The sequence below is a fragment of the Alternaria ventricosa genome (genome assembly GCF_023758065.1).
Source record: "Alternaria ventricosa strain BMP 2768 chromosome Unknown scaffold_14, whole genome shotgun sequence".
NCBI lineage: Eukaryota > Fungi > Ascomycota > Dothideomycetes > Pleosporales > Pleosporaceae > Alternaria > Alternaria ventricosa.
Window position 1 is genome coordinate 432300 of NW_026055694.1, and position 18297 is coordinate 450596.

Below are 18297 nucleotides of genomic sequence, written 5' to 3' on the forward strand. Positions count from 1 at the left end.
TTGACACAAGACCTATCGAGGAATGGACTTGAATATGTTGTATTCTTCCTGAGATATGTTGAAGCTGTCTAAGCCCATCAGTCATCTCATTGCACGAAGTCGTTGCATTGCGCATGTGTGTACAGCTCGTAACGTCGGCTACCCAGAATGTCACGCGCAACCTGCAACCATGATACCATATGCTTTGCGCAGCCCCCGTCGTGACCATAGTCTTCGCGTGTATGTTTCAGCGCTCCTCCAGCATGTTCATGGACTGCCTTCAACGCTTCGTCTTCGAGGGTATGCTAGCATCGAGCGGGTCACCGTATCGCACTACATGTCTGTTAGCATAATTCCCCATGGCAAGTTAGAATCCACTTACGCCTAATCATAGAGCCCTTATCAACAATGTTGTCCAATGCCCTAGCCTCCTCCTCCCTCGCCCTCGTGTTCTTCCACTCATAGCCCGGCTGATCCTCTTGTTTGCTCCACTGATAACCTGTCTCAGCATCCTGATGTGTCCCACTCCCACCCGCACCGTTGCTTGTCGCTGCTTGCGCCATACCGCCAGAAAGTGGTCGCTTTCCGTTAGAATTGACGCCGAGAGTCTCGCGAGTTGTGGATTGTGAGTTTGGTGGTGATATCTCGTTGACGCCTGCGAGGTTGGCGTTGAGCGGTGTGGCTGGGTTTGGAAGAGCTTCGTCGGGGAACATTTCATCGTCCGAGGCAACATTGGCGGGGGACGATTGCATGGTGGAGTCGCCGTCACGGTCTGAGGGGTGGGTTAGCTGGATGCGCGGTCGTTTGTTGGACATGGTGGGTGGTTGGCGCGTAGTGTAGGCTTACCTGACATGTTGAAGGAATTTACCGGGGTAGTTCAAGGGCGATAACGGCGGTGAAAGGGTTTGCGACGCGTGTGGTTCGTCGCGGTGGAAGGCAACAGTGAATGACATAGCGGTGGGGGAGCTAATCGCGGCCCGCCGCAGGGGTCAAGGTGGGGACTTTCGAAATATTGGCGACATCATACCTTGGAACTAATCACTCCTCCACGCGACTCAAGCTTTTGAATCAACACCTCCTCTACTATCGCCAGACAGAGCACCCACTCATAGAGATCATGGCGCCTAAGAATACACCCGCCGATGCTTGGGAGGACGACTGGGAATCACTCGCCGACGTACGTATGCCCCTCTTCTTCGACAGCAACGCGCTCACAACGTATAGAAAGAAGACGAGAAGCCCGTAGAAGAGCAACCAAAGAAGCTTACAAAAGCGCAACTCAAAGCTCAACACGCTGAGCTCAACAAACAGCTTTGGCAGGCGGCGTAGGTTGCTAATCCCCATTATCAGCAACGCGACCTGACTGGAACAGCGAAAACCCAGAGCCTCAATGGTACCCTGAAGTCCACCCCGCGCCCGTCGCAGCAACCTTCAAGCCAAAAGTCACGATGCTTGCGCGCAAGCCAACCCCTCAAGTGCTCTCCCGTAACATGGCAGGCATGAGCCTCGACGACGACGACGACAGCGAAGAAGAGCGACGGAAGAAAGCAGCAGCAGACTTCGAAGAGCGCAAAGCACGTGCGCAGAAGGAACGAGCAGAGAAGGAGCGCAAGTACGCAGAAGCACGAGAGCGCATCTTCGGCTCACCAGCTGCCTCCGCTGCAGAGGACTCGCGCAGCAACTCCCCGAACAAAGCTACCCGAGGGAAAGGACGAGGACGCGGTGGAAGGGACAGCCAGCCTAGATCGAGCAACGAGCAGTCGCCTGCACGTACAGCACATGCAGCTCCTGCGCGCCAACTCTTCGACCCTACCTACACCCCAAAGCCCGGCTCCGTATTCATACAGAAGAAAGAATCCGGTATCAGTCGCCCATCTACACCAAACACACAAGAGAAACCTGTTCGTCAGCCACAAGGACCCGCAAGAGGCGGTGGACGAGGCTTCGCTCCAAGAGGAGGATACGGTACCCAGGCAGGTCCGTCAACTTGAGCTTGCGGAGGCTTCTGTCACCTCATACAAGAAAAAGACTGAACAGGCCTGCGGACTACATCAAGACAAAGGCCTGCAAATTGGGTGGCCCAACGTCAACGTAGGCTCTAGGGTGTTCAGTTTTTTCCTCGGTTGGCGTGGACCGACCTCTTCCGCGTCTATCCTCTGAGGCGTGGATGTCTCTTGTCAGGACCTTTGTTGACGAGGAACAGAGGCACTAGGGAACGAGTGACCGCTGCGTCCAGGACTTTCCGAAGAGCTTCCGCACAATGGCTCCACAGCCACCTGAACAGTCAATCGAGCAGTCAATTGATGAGCTTCCGCCTCCTGCATGGACTTACGCTCACACCGCGACGCTACAGAAAGACATCGCCAGATTCACCTACTTCATCAATCATCAAGTCGACAACATCTCAGAGCACGACCCCAGGCCGCAGGAGCTACTCAAGCTTATAAAGAAGGAGGTGGAACTCGACGACATGATGGGCCATATTGCTGCTCTTCACCCGCAGGTGATCGATTATGGAGTCGCTGGGGAGATTCAAGGGGTCGCACAAGAAATCCCTACGAAGAAGGGAGTTCTTCCTGAACACCTACAGCCACCGTACCGTGACACCGAGAGGAAACAGAGGTCACGCGAGAAGACTCGGATGCTGAAGCATCCAGACAGCACGCCGGAGACGAGCGGTTCATGTGAGACCCCCGAGACCAACACACCCGAATCGGCTGAGGGAAGTCACCATGATGAAGGAGACAAGGATCACGTGCCGTGAGAAGATGAGGGTTATGAGAGTGGTCATCATCGGATAGGAAAGGGCTTGGGTCATTTTCATACTAGAATTGGAGAATGGTCATCACTGGGAAGGGAAGGAAAGGGCTTCAGACGTTTTCACATCAGAATACTGCATTTGCTAGTATTATAACGAGAATATCGTATGACACTGTTGGATCGTATCTATGACATGCGATTGAGATGCTTGGTAGCATAGTAACTTCGAGTTCAGCAAGTACAGACTTGCTTTTGGTGCTGTAGGGAAAGTTGAAGGTGGGTCTTGGGAACTAACGAGGAATGTGCAAGATGTCTGTAATGTACGCAGGATGATACATGCTATTGACTATCTCATTCCCAATTTTTGTGGTCTATGCTATTCAACAATGGTGTCTTATTAAATAATGGTGATGGTCTCAACCGGCGCATCGCTGTTTTCAACATCTTTCCAAGGGAAGACATTGGCAAGACTAACGATACGATAAAAGCCCCCTTCTTCCTCGCGAAGAATATGTATATTAGGAATATCTCCAAGTACGCACACCCAGTCACCAGGCTGCACCTCATCCCGACTTGTACCGACGATATCTGTAGCGGTCAGGAAGAAACTCGTAACATTTGGCTCCTGGAGAACTTTGAGATAATCACGGCTCGTTTCTCTTGCCCACTGCCTCACGTCTGTCATATCGCTGGGTAGATGCCCAAGGCCCCGGAAAGCTTTATATGACTTGTACAAATCGCCTTCCAATGTCGTATCATCGTAAAAGAAGGCCCTGTACATTGACATACCACTTGACAGATCGTATACAGCTCTTTCAGCATCCTTATGGCCCCATCGCTCTTTGTCATCAAGCGCTTGTCGGATCGTGTCCAAAGATATCATAACTCTCTCTTCATCTTGCTGGGTGGCCACCGCAGAAGTTGAAAGATCGAAAGCAAACGTCCCTTGCTGAGACTGTAAGCTGCAATCAATACGACTGATTTGAGTAATACGTCGAGCGGATATTTTTAGAGCTTTGCCCCCTCTTTCGGTTTCGCAAACCTCCACAATGTTGTACTCAAGCACAATGTTCTTATGAGGAAAGCCACATATTTTTGTACTAGACCAATCGGGAACCCACGATGGAAGATCATCGTAGTTCACCGAGGGACGCCAATTCTCGCTCAGCCAGTCAACCATCCCAACTTGAATCACAGCCACAGCAAATTCCCTATATACGTCCTGGACTCGTTTGGTGTAATCAACATCGAGCACGCAATCTCCAAGGCTGCTGAGCCTCCCCAATGAACTGTAGATGAAATCTCTTGGATCGGAGGACTCGAAGTCACTACCAAAAGCTAAGTGAATAGCAGCTATTTCGTGGTTTAGGAAGTCGCGTAAAGGAAGAGCTGTTATGGCGGTAAGTCTAGGGTTACGCCCGAATGTCTTGGGTGCTGTTCCTTCCACTATAGCTCTGGCAGTCATGAGCGTGGAGTCGCATGTAAGTAGTTCTTCTCGCTGAACATCGAGTTGGCCACAGACGAATATAACATGTTTGTTTAGGGCAACTTCTTGGCCGACCCACACGCGCTTGAACCATGGGCGATCGAAAAAAGCGTTGATTGATTCAAGAGGCAGAGCTGCAAAACCTTCGCCAAATGTGTGTTCGATGAGTTTCCCATCAGAATCCGTATATTTCTCGGTGTAGCACATCAATTCTCGTAGTGCCACTTCGCTCCCATCTGCTGCAGGTCCAAGCCAAGCAAGGACAAGAGCGGCAGACGCGAAGATATCGCCCATTCGTTGAACTTGTATGTTCTTCTCGCCCAGGTTGCTTTGGTCGATACAGATGGCGTCTATCCAGAATATGATTGTCTTTTTCTCGTCTTGCAGATGCTCCAAAGCGATGGCAAGATTTACAGTAGCATGGAAGATCTTGTCGCCGACAAGGATCGGACGTCGAAGGTCAGGGTCCCCCCATGTGTAAGACAAGCCGATGTAGCAGGGCGCTTGTTCTTCAGCATCTGAGTGAAGCTGACAGCGGACGATGGTATGTCCATCATGGTCGACGTTATGTGTCTTTGGAAGCAGGTAAAGATAGCGAAGTTCCGTACTGGGGTCTTGCAGTGGTTGGTGTTCAAACACTTCGGTATTCTGGATGTCGAATGGCGTTGGATCGATGAGATCGGTGAAACGGTCAGTCAAGGCTGACTTGTACTCGTCGCTTTGGGAGCGGCACGACATCGCGCTTGCTCACATGCCGAGTGATTAAGAAAGTAGCTAGAGAAGAGTGTAGACTGATTTGGAGTATGTTTTGCTTGAAGTTATTGTATGTTGGCAACCTGGAGGTGCAGCCTTGGAAGGAGCCTGAGGTTACCCCGCCCTCACGTGAGAGGCTTTCAATGAGGCAATATACTAAGCTCGATTCGGCAGTGTGAATACTAATAGGCAAGCGCAGCCTCGAGTGTATCTCAGCAGTGATGGTTCTCGTGCCAACAATAACGAAACTGCTGACCATTCTAGACATCTTGGTATTCTGGGCAATCTTGAGTGCACTTGCAGCTGCCAATCTTCCCAAATTTGTATATGTGAACAGAGCACAGCACGCAGTAGGCGGACTTCGTCGTTTCCGATGGCACTCGACTCGTGCTCTTACATGACTTGTAAGAGTGCGTAAGAGCTGTATAGCGGTGGGAATCTAGACGACAGATGCGCACAGGAGAAATATCAAGTGGCCTTGATGTCGACAATATCAATTGTTGGAAGTTGAAGTGTGATTCTATGCTTACTTACTTGACTTACTGGACAAGAGAATCCCCCTACCAGAAGAAATGCAGTACTAGTCCTGTCACGCTGTCTTGATGAAAAGAGCCAAGAAAAGCCTTCTCTGCCAGTATACAGTCTCTAAGACGGTGAGAAGATGTGAGGCGTAGCCGAAGCCGATCGCAAGCTCGAAGAGACTCCATAATGTATAAGCAAGGACTGAAACTGGCATATACCTATGCCCGGTGGAGGTAGACAGCTAGATTGTTGCAAGAGGTCGTCCTGTAAGAGGTCGTCCATCGTCTCCAGTTGTGAAGATCTACCTAAGCGGTCAAGAAGTAAGCAGGTCGAAAATTTTCAAACACAGAATACCTGGATACAAAAGTGAAGCAACAAGCAAATAGCTTGCTACACCACCAATAATCGGAGGTCGCACCTAGTCTCGCGATGCAGTACATAAGCGCAAGTCAATCCCCTCACGCGACAACTCTAACCCCTCCCTAAAGGCCCGTATACCGGGCGGGTACATCAGCTTGAAGTACAAGCTTCCATGTCAACATCGGATAAACACCTTGAGCTGTGTTCCGGTACTGATTGCCCCTCGGAACGGTCAGCCATCGGCGCAGCAAGTACCTGTGCAGAGCCTCAGGTACCAAACACTAGGAGTAGTCTATGGGTGCTTTTCGTGGCAACTCAACACCCCTTCCGCGGCTCTTTTCGACGGTAGACATGCATGCGGCATACCTAATATCCGTGAAGATCGTTTGAGTGTATGGTCGAGTTGACTAACCGTTTTGTCTAGCCTATCCGATCGTACGTCGATCGACGCAAGCCTCGTCATCCGCAGTCGATGTCGTTGAGATAGCCTCTCTAGGCAGCAGGTACTGTAAAGCTGAAGCACTGTCCTTTTTCCACCCGCCCGGCAGCCGCAAAAGGAAGCAAGACCGTTATACGCGTCTCAAGCATCGGCAAGACGGCCATGGAAATCGTAGTCCCGGGGTGGCGCAATAGCAATTCTGTTTAGCGATTGGAGAGATACGCAAATCGTCCTCCGATATCACAGCGACGCCTACCACGATAGGGCAAAAGCAAACGCATGAGACTGGATCTGCCGCCTCACGATAGCAGCGAAGCGGAAGGCGGAGACGCAGGACCCCTCTCACCGACGATTGACGAAAAAATTATCGATACCTCAACACGCTGATCGGAGCTCGTACGCGTTGCCTGAACGACGCACGCAGGGAACGGACGACGTCGGGGTTGGCTTGTCACTCTTGCGGAGCCTCATGCACTTTCCATGCTTCAACCTTGCTTGAAAGCAAATATGGCGGTGGGCGAAAGCTATGACGCAGGACAAAGTCCACCTGTCTAAACTGCTCGTCAATGCAGCGCGCTGCTGGGAGAAGCCTGGTTTCCATGTGGCTCGCTAAACGGACAGGCTTCTTCCCTATACCATGACTCACCGCTGAAGTGGTGCTTTTTCGATGGGCGGGCGGCTGCGGAAGCGCGGAGTCTATTACAATGATAATGTGTGGCGAATATATCAACAGCGTTCACAGGATAGAGAGCTGAATTGCTCGCGTGATCGCCTCGAGCTGTTTCGTCGAAAGAGTCATCGTCCGTGTGGCGAGAGTCGCTAAGTGTTTCAATTATTCGCTATTGTTTGACGGAAGCGGTCAAATCGGAGACGCAGTAAGGCCGCCGGCGGTGACCTGGCCGATCGATGGCGACGAAATGTAAGACGAAGCGGACCAAGGCGATGGTGATGTTTGCCATCGGATGAGCCCCCATCGCGAACGCGTCCGGACCCCCAGAGTGATCAAGGATAAAGTGTATTGCGCGTTGCTTGTGATAATTCGTCCGACGTCCGTGATGTTGAGGCGACATTCCGCCACAGGGGAACTCAACGTTTCGCTTGCCACATCCCTGCAACGCGAATCGTTGTGCGCATGTGACTCGGAGCGTCCATGCCAAGCAAATGCACCGCCACACATGGTCGAGTCTGCGGATACTCGCAATTACGGTGTATTGAATTTGCAATACACGAGCGAATCGTTGGGCTCGAGGAATTTATTCTAGGAGGTGCGTCATGCAGCTAGAGCGCTCGCATGTCTCGATAGCTGTGCTCAGCTTGCGTCGTGGCAGACTAACATGGTTGCCTGCAATGCCTGGCGAATCCGCAGCGCTGCAGACATGAAACTGCATGCGATAGGGCTGCGCAAACTTGAGTGATGCGTCATAGCGATTGGGGTTAGTACTCGCGGGTGTCGCAGTTGCTTCCATACCGCCGCGTTTGTCTCATCCTAGTGGTCGTCTTGAAGACAGGTGGGAATACGGTGTAGAATCGACGGCGCTTCGTATCTCGTAGGTCCACTTGGTGAGAAAGCCTCATTCTGAAATCAGTCCATGACGATAGTAGCATGCGGGTGCGGAGAAAACAGTTCTGCAGGTCATGGGGAGTCATAGCAACGCATGATGTTGGTGGGTGCGAAGGATTACGCAAGGTGAGTTGTCTGATAGCAAAGTGGGTACTGGGAATTTTGACACTTCCAGAAAGTATTGTGGGAAAGCTCGGTAGGAACGCAACCCGATGAGCCCCAAGGACAAGGCCCGATGTAGTCCAATAAGGACCGAGCATCGGGGTCAAAATACAAATGAGAACTGTGTGCCGAGAGATTACAAGGAGCGTGTTGACGGGAGATACCAGGCTGTATGCGTCCAAGGCGCAGGCTTCACGCACAGCACGGATACAGGCGTTCCGCCGGAGCCAGTCAAATTGGAAGAGCGAGGTACTTGCGCTGCGAACTTGCTTTATCGAGCCGTAGTAGGTGCGAGCGGGGAGATCAAACCATGTAACCGCGACCATTTACTTTGTTGTTGACGCTTTTGATCGAATCAAAACGGCGCCGCTGGAGCGCTATGCAGCCGCGAGTGGGCCCGACATCGACAGTACCATATGCCTTGGAAGACGACTGCAGACAACGAAGTAGCGGTAAACAGCTGCGCGCCCCAGGCCAGCGAGTTGGAGAGGCTGTGAGACATTCGAGAAAATTTTCACGGGCGGGAAATTAGCTTAGGTACATGAGCAGAGGGAAGTTCGAGAAGGGATCCGAGCAATAGAGTGCGGCTCTGAGCAGTGGACAGGGCCTCCCTAGCAGTGATAATCGGCCCCAAGCGACGCGGGACGACGTTGAATGGTGGACCTTCCGCTGTTTCGGAGGGAAGGACTCCAGCCAAAACCTACCAGCCGTGTGCCGCGACGATGGGCCTTGTAGCGTTGGTACTAGGCGAAAGGTAGTTTGCCTATGGGTACGTTTAGGAAATGGTCGCGAGCTGAAGGCGACGCTGGGTAGATGTCTGGAGATCAACTCGAGCTATATGTCGCTCGGTAGCTGGTCGGTCACGGCAGGATTGGCTGCGTACGACGACCATGTGGGAGGAGCTGCGCCGGTGCCAGCAGGTGCTCGCAGCCAGAGAAGCACAGGCAGAATGGGCCGTGTTTTTGCATCCGCGCTGCAGCGAGCCGCGAGTCCTGCCCAACGACGCATCTGGAGGGTGAAAGGGTGTGGTGGAGCTTTGTTGGCTGCAAGGAGGGCCGTTTGAAGAGGGTTCGGCAGCAAACGAAACACGCTGAAAACGGTGACAGCTGGATCGAAGACGATGCTGCACGGCATGTAGGACAGCAAATGAAGGGAGGTACAGAGTTGCGCTGCTTACGCTAGCCACGCTCGAAGGGGCATCTCTGAGGGTGTCCAGGATTACGGGTATATAGCGAGCAACATGATGTTTCCAATATTACACACCCAAAACAGAACAAATATAAAACAGGCTGGGCGCAATGCTCGTTAGGCATCAACACCCCATACTGTGTAGGTGTACTGTAGAAGGCGTGCCGTTCGACTGCAGAGAAGAGTCAGAGAGCGGCTTGGACAGTGTAGGGTTCGGGGCTAGCTTCCCAGAATACTCGTGGGCAATATGGGCAGGAGGCACAGCATGGTGCCATGGTCAATCTGACCCGTAGATGAGGGACTGCTAACAGCCGGGGTCCCTTGGACTGTGGTAGTGCATGCATGGCGCCGACAGGGGGGCGGCGTTAGGGTGGATGGGCATCCACAGTGGTCCGCGCGCGGAAAGAGCGAAAGAGGCTCGTCTCAAAAGCAGGCGCAGCCCGCCGTCGCTTCCTCGTTTGCGCACTCGAGCATCATCACCACATATTACCAAGCACCAGACGTCAACGTCTACACTCGACCAGGATCCTCCAAACTGGATCCTTCTGGCACCCTCTAGCAACTAGACCATCACACACCCAATGTGCAGTAGACAGAGCCGGATTTCCCTTTCTCTCTCCTCCGTCGCTGCACCCCCATTCACATCCGCCCACTACCAACGCCCACGAAGACCCGCCTTCGGTTTGCACATTCCAAGGTGAAGCAGGCACCGGCCTGGGCTCCTTCCCTATCGATCCCGCACACGAACCTCACCGCCGCCATCCATTGAGCCGCACACAGCGACATATCCACCAACATGTACGCACAACAGTATCCCACGCCACCCCCGGGCTACAACATGCCCTACGACCACTTCCGCACGACACCGCCCATGTCGCCCGGTCCCGGTAACGCCTACTACTCGCCGCGGCACGCGCCCCAGATGGCGACCCCACGAGCGAGTCCCAAGGTTGCGGCCCACTCTCGACGGGCATCGCACGCCGTACCGTCCAACTACTCGTACGCACCCACACCTCGTGGAGGGGCCATGCCTCAGTATGCCGCTGCAGACCCGCGCACATACGCGACGCCGAGAGGCACCCCTGAATATGTAAGTTATTTCGGTTACAAAATTCCAAGTCGGCAACGCCGCGACACAGACGTCCCGCCTCTCAAGCGCAGCAATCGCGAGAGGAAGCGTCGACCGTCGCAGTCGGCACGTCACGTCTACACCAAAGTTGTCTTCGACGACCAAGGATACGGCTACGAGCGCGATTACGACGTCTACGACTATCCACCACCGCCATACGAACAGTATGCGCGCCACGACATGTACGGGAGGGATGCTGATCAATATTACTACGATCAGGTCCCTATTTATGATCCAGAGCCAAAGGCCAGCAGCCGTCCCCGACGCGCCTCCGCAGCAACCAGCCGACAGCCAGCCGCCTCCCCCAAGAAGCCCGCCCCAGCAGCTGCCCCCAAGACGACCCCTAAGGCCACCGAAGAAGATGCGCGCCGCGCTGGCATTCCCGCCGGCTACTCGTACAAGAACTGGGACCCCACAGAAGAACCCATCATGCTCCTAGGATCCGTCTTCGACGCCAACTCCCTCGGCAAGTGGATCTACGACTGGACTGTCTTCCACTACGGCCCCGCAACCCCCCTCGCCGAGATGGCAGGCGAGCTCTGGCTCCTGCTCATCCAACTTGCCGGCAAAGTCAAGAGGGCCGACGAGACCATGCCCAAGATCCGCAAGAAGGAGAACCACGAAATGGTCGAAGACTTCCTCGAGAGCGGCGAACGCCTCTGGGTCCGCTTCGCCAAGCTCCTCAAGGTCTGCGAGGACTACATGTGGAAGGCCGCTAAGAAGGAGAGCGGCAAAGAGAAGCCCGTTTCCATGGGCAAGAACAGCGGCAAGGAGTTTGTCGAATCCATCTTCGGTCGCGACCGAGAACTAGAGAAGACCGAGAAGCTCATGACTGGAATGCGTCTCTGGTCCATGCGCTTCGATGCCAACTGCGAGGACATCCTACGATACCCATCCGCTTAGGATCTCCTACCTTTCATACCTCGACGCTTTGGCGCTGGCGTTTCTGTCTCGGTATACCCTTTCCCTTGCCGTCATTGCTTTGCGCATTATTTGATGTTACCGCGAGATACCCTTTCTTGCATTTCGTAATTGTTAATCTTGCTGCATCTTATTCGCTTTGCACGTTCACAACAATGTACAACACTACCGGGTTTTCTCACGCATTGGGCGGGTCACAGGAAAAAGTCTGCTTTCTACTATGATATCCCCCTTCTTACTCTTGTATTGTTTTTCTAGCCTACTATCGTTATTTGCTGTTTGGGTTTCGGGCACGCATGGTGTTCAGGTTGTTACTCTGGGGGTACTGGGATACCACTACACTTTGTCTTCTGGGTTAGTCCACTAGATTTGAGAGATTCTCTACGGAACATCTCTATCAGAAAGATCGGTACCTCACGGTCAAAACTAGCTATACCCACTTACCACTCTATTGCTATCTACAAATTTTATTACTTATTATCAAACCATCTACTTCCCATGTCCTCGTGCAACTGCTTCTTCCGTGACTCACAAGCCCTGTCCGCCTATCAAACCCGCATGCGTCGCATTCTCCTACACAGTCATTATCAAAGTTTCCAACGGCGGCGATCTCCAAAAGCCGCGACCCCTGCATGCCAGCCACACATGGCCAATCTGAGACACAAGTAACCCTATCGCACACCTCAGATCAGTCTCGGACACATGCTTTTGCGTCTGCAACACCTGAATTTCACATGCTTTCACACACCCTCTTCTGCCTGGGTTGCCACGTTCCCAGGCTCCCAGGAGCCGCTGTCGCACTGTGAGTCGCAGACTCATCACAGTCCCTTTAGTGAATCATCACGCACGATGGTGCCTTGTTGCAGCCAACGGGCGCTTGCGCATGCACATGGCCAACTTCATTGGCTGTTTCGGGCTGTCCTCAGCCTTACCATAGAAGAAGCGCTGTGCATGGAAGCCTGCTGCAGGTTGCGTCAAAGAGGCAAGGTCATGATGTTTGCTTTTTCCGCGACCCCCATGGCCTTGAACGTGGCGTGTGAAGGCGGGAAGGATTGCCACCTATCCAATCCGACGGCCTGCAGATGAGTTCGTGCCGCCTGGCGCTGGCCCTCTAGATTGGTAGAGTGGAACGACAGCGGTTTGCTATCTTGATATCGATCCGTGCCGGGAAAAGAAATAGGGTATTGCTCACGTTTGCGTCGAGGAATGGTTGGGTTAGACGTGAGTGCACAAAGTGCTATTTACGAATGCGTTGTGGGTGGTAAGGCCCAGGGCTTTGGGATGGCCGTCGCACAGTACCTACAGCTCGCGCGCATCGCATGCAACGATGACATTACAGCGAATCTACCTACCGTCCCTCCATCCAGGGTCTCTCGCGGCCATCACAACACAGTAAAACCACCCCTTAATAGCGGCCACCTATGCGGCTCAACGTTATCAGCCTCCTTCCCTGCCTCGCCTTCCTCATAAAGTTCCATGCCACCCCATCCCGAAGCTTAGCGCACGCGTCCCTTCCCAATTCAAGATTAAGAGGCGTCGCGTTATCCCTGGGCACGGGAACTCCTTTGATAGGCACACTCTGCCTTGATCCCCGGTTATAACACGAGTCAACGTTGCGCAAGGGCACCCTGACATGGGGTGATTAGGCAACAGTTTTGATAGAGTCGCAGGATTGGCATCATTCTGCGTTTTGGGATCGACAGGCACAGAGACATTGCCCGTCGTCGGGAGGCTCGGATGGAAGGGAAGGATGGTGGGTGGCTAGTACTCCGTGTATGACAAAAGACGCGAGGTTGGGGCAGGAAGGGTTCCACGGGATCTGTTGGCTAGAACCAGGGCTATCGGCTTCCACGACAGTCTCTGCTAAGTTACCGTCATTTAGCTTTTCGGTTTTGGTGGGTGTCACGAGCTGAGTGAGCGCTGTTGGGGTGCGCCGTGTTGATTGGGTGCGGCATCGCATCTTCCTTCTTTTGTGCTCAGTGCTTTCCACGGCTGAATGAGTGTGGTACTTGGATCGTTTGTGCGAATCGCTCCAACGAACGAATAGCATTGTTCTACTCCGGCGTAGCACATGCGATCGCTTTCCAGATGACCTTTGCGTCCCAGCAAACATGTCTGCTTCTGGACCTTTCTCCGTCACGCCGGATCGCGTTCCGTCGCAACTATACGACATCATTCCGCTAAACAGGCAAGCCCATCACATCACCATGGGCGAGCACTTTGCCTGAAAGTCCCAATCGCGTCAATGCAATGGGTCGCGAAAATGCGAATCCGGGGTGCATGTGCAAGCCTCGCAGAACACCTGATGCCTACACTATCGCTATCGTCAAACCTACCAGCAGTTCATGCAGAAGCGTGACATATACACACACAGGCCATGCCCATCGGCGAGCGACTACGGTGTTTCAAAACACGTGGCCGGTGCCATCGTGCATGAACCGGTCCCCTATTCCACGTCCCTTCGCACCCAAGCCCACCCAAGCAGCAAGCGAAGCGAGTACATCAGGCAAGCCGCGGCATATGACGAATGCCAGACTAAACCCCGCCTAGACCCACCCGTCCAGTTCCTCTCCCCCTCCTGCTTATCCACTTTTGTACCCCGCTGCCACTCCGCGTGAACCGCCTTTGCCTATGTCACTGTTTCGTCTACTTCCAAGGTTTTCTTTTCACCTACCGCGTCACGGTGCCGGAGCGGAACATGGGAATCGTAATGGCGGGTAGATGGACGCGTGGTCACAAGATCGTCTATCGTCATACATCGGTCAATGCGAGATCATTCATGCCGTGCGAGCATCGAGATCGCGGCTGTTGGCAAGTTTCTGGCTACCATGATCGGAGCTGGCCGATGCGTCGCTTGTGTGGTACAATACGTTCATGGTGAGGGGTGTGGAGGGGTCGAAAAGTTTGAGCCAGAGACATGCCACGTCTATACCGCTCCCTCTGGCGTTCTGTCCTCGTTACATTGACGAATGGGAGAGTGAGCGTTCTGCATCGTGGGTGTGGTCAGCTGCGCCTTTTGGTTTGCTGGTGGGTGGCTTCGGGCTGCGAAATGGAGGATTAAGCGCTGTACCCCTCTACGTGATTGGGGTTCTTTTGAGAAATGCCGGAGAAATGCGCGCTGGGAGGCAGACTCGGATAGGCGTGTGCATACGCGCATTATTTCTTCAGCGGCACTTGCACTGAGAAACACTAACCGCCGGTCTAGGGGCAGGTGACAAGCAGGTATGATGTAACCTCATGTCGCAGACGTGAGTTCCAAGGACGACTGTCAACCTGGCGGGTACACCGCGAAGTACCCCCCACGGCCAACACAGCAACACCAAAACAATCTCGATCCGAAGCGCAATCTTCCGCCAGACCAGGACAGCGATATCCCTTCCAACTCCCACGTGCCCTCGCCAGCGTCACCAATCCCTCACTGCGCATAAGCGCCCGCAACACCACCCCTCCATGCATCCACTACCCCTCCAACACCCATTCCATTCCCATCACCCTGGCGCAAGGAGTCGTCAAAATAGCCCTTTGTCCATACCAAACAACCCCTCCATTGTATAGGCTTACTATGCGTCACAGATCGTCCCTTATCAGGTACTATCTTTGCTATTCCTGTGCCGTGAACTGCATGCACTGCGCATGCGAACACCCTTCTAGCGCGCCGATTGTTGGTTTCTATTTCAGTCGTCACATGCGAGCGGGGTAAAGGACGAGGCTGCATTCCCGGCTTATGTGATGAATGTATTGTATTGGACTAACCGGATGGAGATCGATGTCGATGCAAGGGGGAGAGGTGTGGTTACACGACAGGGTAAGGAATTCGTAGGGTTGGTGATGTGCTTTTGAAGGTGGTCTTCGGAATTTCTGAGATTTTTGAATTGTAGAGTGTGTGTTTGATGGCCAGTGTGTCGAGCAATGGCGATGCTTGAGGTATAGTCATTGCGGTTCTGACACTCATATCTTACCAGGTAATGGGTATCAATCTGTGCATACAGAAGAGCTGGTCTCGGAATGTGGTCAAAACGCAGTTGCTGTGCGGCGTATGAGGCGTAGTTGAGTTCGTTATCAGGTGTCGTGTGCTTGGGGTGAGGAGAATTCACTACCAATTCACTGCGATGATATCATATGTATACAAATACCCAAAGTGTTAACATCGTGTTCTCTTGAGAGTTTCCCGCTTGTTCAAACTTGTTGTCACGTTCTTGTCGAAGCCGATATGTCAGAAGCTGTACATTCAATTGCGAAGGAAGGAGATCGGAGTCACGATAGCAAAGGCGACTTTCCTATCGACGAGGCTGTACTTCGAAGTAAGCAGACTACCAAACATTAACCAGTTCTTACTGATATCTTCAATAGCTCTACCCGAAGGTAGCAACGTCCTCTCATCTAACCGCCATGGCTTCTCTGACTGGACCGTCACTGCTCGCTTGGTCGTCCTCCTCCCAGACGGCGTCGAGAAGAAATACTTCCTCAAGATCGCCACTGAAGAAGCTGGCCGGGTAATGATGGAAGGCGAGTACAACTCCATAGCCTCACTCTACGAGATATCGCCAGACTTCGTCCCTAAGCCTCACACCTGGGGCAAGTTCAAGCTCGAAGCGCCAGAGACATACTTCTTCCTATGCGACTTCATCGATATGACGAACACCCTGCCAGAACCTACCCTCTTCTGCGCCAAACTCGCGCAGTTGCATAAATTCAGTCGATCGCCAACAGGAATGTTCGGTTTCCCTATCCCAACCTGCCACGGCCGCTTCGCACAGGAAGTATCCTGGGACCCAAGCTGGCCCAATTTCTTCACAAAGCTCCTCCGGACCGCCCTTCGATCGAGAAAAAAGAGAACGAACCATGGCCAGCGTACGAAGCAACCTCAGCCCGAGTGCTAAGCCACGTAATCCCCCGTCTCCTCGGTGCGCTCGAAGAAAACGGCCGCCAGATCAAGCCATCGCTCATCCATGGAGATCTATGGGAAGGTAACGTCGCCACAGATGTGTCGAACGGCAATATCTACATTTTCGACGCTGGTGCGTATTATGCGCATCATGAAATGGACCTTGGTATGTGGCGGTACGAAAGATACGAGTTCGCGAAGAAGGCAGAGTACAAGCAAGAGTATCTTCGGGTTATGGGTGTGGATGAACCGGTGGAAGAGTTTGATGATCGCAACCGGTTGTATTGTGTTAAGATGAATGTTGTTCGTTCGGCGCATCATCCGGGGTGTGAGGAGAGGGAGATGTAAGTTTGACTTTGGACTGCTGAGTAGAAGGTGTACTGACGACAATTTAGGGCGTATAGGGATATGTGCTACCTTGTTGATAAGTATGCTCCATATGCACCGGGTGGAGAGCCTTCACCGACCACTGTTCAAGAAGAGGTACCCGATACTGTATGTCAAGGAGGAGAAAGCTTTGCCAGGTCAACTGGTGTCTGGAACAACCAATCTGGGAGTGTATTATCGGTGTAGAGCAGCTCCGAATCCATATTTACATCATGGCAACTTCTTAATTTCAACACCTCAATGGCTGACTTCGACGTTCCCGTCTCCAATTCTTTCCAGAAAGCTGTAGTAGAAACACCATAGGTACTGACGATAAAGTAAGGCCTGTTAATGAAGTAAAAGTCCATCCTGTTCCCAACTTCGAGATGATAGCGTCTAAAGCCGCCAGAGCTGCGGCCGCGAGAACGCAACGGAATAGATTGGCAGCCGCACTAGCTGTTGCAGGACGCACCGGATTGATATCGACGAGCAAAGTACCACAAGCCTGTGATCGTTAGTAGGCTTCTCTGATGCGCTTGATGACATACGTACGTTGAACACTCCCGTGATGGAGGCGCCGATGAAGAATTGCAGAACCAGAGGCACCGCAAAGTGCTAGTGAGATTTTAGTACTATCAGAAATGAGCGACATATTTGATGACTCTCTTACCGTAAGTCTATCCAAAGCCCATCCGTACCCGATAGTCGTCACTGCAGCAACGCTCATGTAAAAGTATGTAGCCCGCAAGCGAGCCTTCTCGATAGGAAAGTCAAGAAGATCATCGCCGCGCGTTTGATTAATCGAGAAGCCTGAACTAGACGCGACTTTACGATACTCCCAGTTCATCACGTACCCTGCTTTCTGTTATCGATGAGTCTGTGTGTACTTGGTATGCGCTACTTACCGCAAGTGTATGAAGCCAAAGCGCAGCCGACTCCAAACGGAATGTATATCAAACCAGCATACAGTTCTTCGAAGCCATAAATTGTTATGAAGAGAGTTGACAGTGATGCTTGAACGCAGCAGTAAGTCATGTAAAATAGGCCGTTGATGAGCATGATCAGTGCGTTCTCTTTCTGCCAGAGTGCTTTGAAGCAGGGCTTGAGACTGGGCATTCGCACCGACTGAACATCGATCTCGCTCTCGTAGCTCGTTGGTGAATTATTCGATCTTACTCGAGCCAAGTAAGACCTGTTCAAAAAGCGTGTAGGCATGATCGACCCATTTCCAACAATCTTCCGAGCAGTTTCTGGGAGCGTAATGGCGAGTATAAAGAAGTTAACACTGGATAGTATCGCAAGCGTCCAAAAGATCCAAGGCCATCCGGCGTATTGGACGAGTATGCCACCCAAAACGGGACCGAGGCTGGGCGCTACGTTCGGACTAGGTCATAGTAATTAGGAAGACCGTCGCGTTCATAACGTGGTTGTAGCATACCCCAGTAGAACTGCTCCAATGTAGCCACCTCGCTCAGCAGGCGTAGCAATATCACTGACAACAGCGTAGCCGAATGAAATCGTGCCTAAAGATCCTTCACATCAGCAAGCACCTTGACAAGAACAAACTCCCGCAAACCCACCACTACTCCCCGCACTCTGCACCATCCTCAGCACAAGCAACGCGGGATAACTCCTCTGAACCGCCAACCCCACATTAGCAACCGTATACGTCAATATCGCAAACAGAAACAGCGGTCGGCGGCCCATGGTATCAGCCATATCACCCAGTAGCGAAGGCGCTATCCCCGATACAAGCATGTATGTCGTGATCGACAGATTGGCCATT

General features: G+C 52.7%; 5 protein-coding genes across 5 annotated transcripts; 4 read left to right on the forward strand and 1 right to left on the reverse strand.

The window, feature by feature from the left end:
• Positions 1 to 259: 259 nt before the first annotated feature.
• Positions 260 to 794, reverse strand: J4E93_007729 (uncharacterized protein; the record flags this gene model as incomplete). The annotated part of the gene is made up of 2 exons (XM_049345633.1): positions 260 to 312; positions 362 to 794. 2 exons carry the CDS (start codon positions 792 to 794, stop codon positions 260 to 262), a joined length of 486 nt encoding a protein of 161 aa, XP_049197160.1.
• Positions 795 to 1096: 302 nt separating this feature from the next.
• Positions 1097 to 1970, forward strand: J4E93_007730 (uncharacterized protein; the record flags this gene model as incomplete). Its single annotated transcript, XM_049345634.1, has 3 exons — positions 1097 to 1156; positions 1204 to 1304; positions 1352 to 1970. The coding sequence occupies 3 exons, from the start codon at positions 1097 to 1099 to the stop codon at positions 1968 to 1970; spliced, it is 780 nt and encodes a 259-aa protein (XP_049197161.1).
• A 269-nt stretch (positions 1971 to 2239) lies between these two features.
• J4E93_007731 (uncharacterized protein) lies at positions 2240 to 2743 on the forward strand (the record flags this gene model as incomplete). Its single annotated transcript, XM_049345635.1, has 1 exon — positions 2240 to 2743. The coding sequence occupies one exon, from the start codon at positions 2240 to 2242 to the stop codon at positions 2741 to 2743; it is 504 nt and encodes a 167-aa protein (XP_049197162.1).
• Positions 2744 to 10006: 7263 nt separating this feature from the next.
• On the forward strand, positions 10007 to 11242 carry J4E93_007732 (uncharacterized protein; the record flags this gene model as incomplete). The annotated part of the gene is made up of 1 exon (XM_049345636.1): positions 10007 to 11242. The coding sequence occupies one exon, from the start codon at positions 10007 to 10009 to the stop codon at positions 11240 to 11242; it is 1236 nt and encodes a 411-aa protein (XP_049197163.1).
• A 4228-nt stretch (positions 11243 to 15470) lies between these two features.
• J4E93_007733 (uncharacterized protein) lies at positions 15471 to 16493 on the forward strand (the record flags this gene model as incomplete). The annotated part of the gene is made up of 3 exons (XM_049345637.1): positions 15471 to 15561; positions 15611 to 15979; positions 16018 to 16493. 3 exons carry the CDS (start codon positions 15471 to 15473, stop codon positions 16491 to 16493), a joined length of 936 nt encoding a protein of 311 aa, XP_049197164.1.
• Positions 16494 to 18297: the final 1804 nt, after the last annotated feature.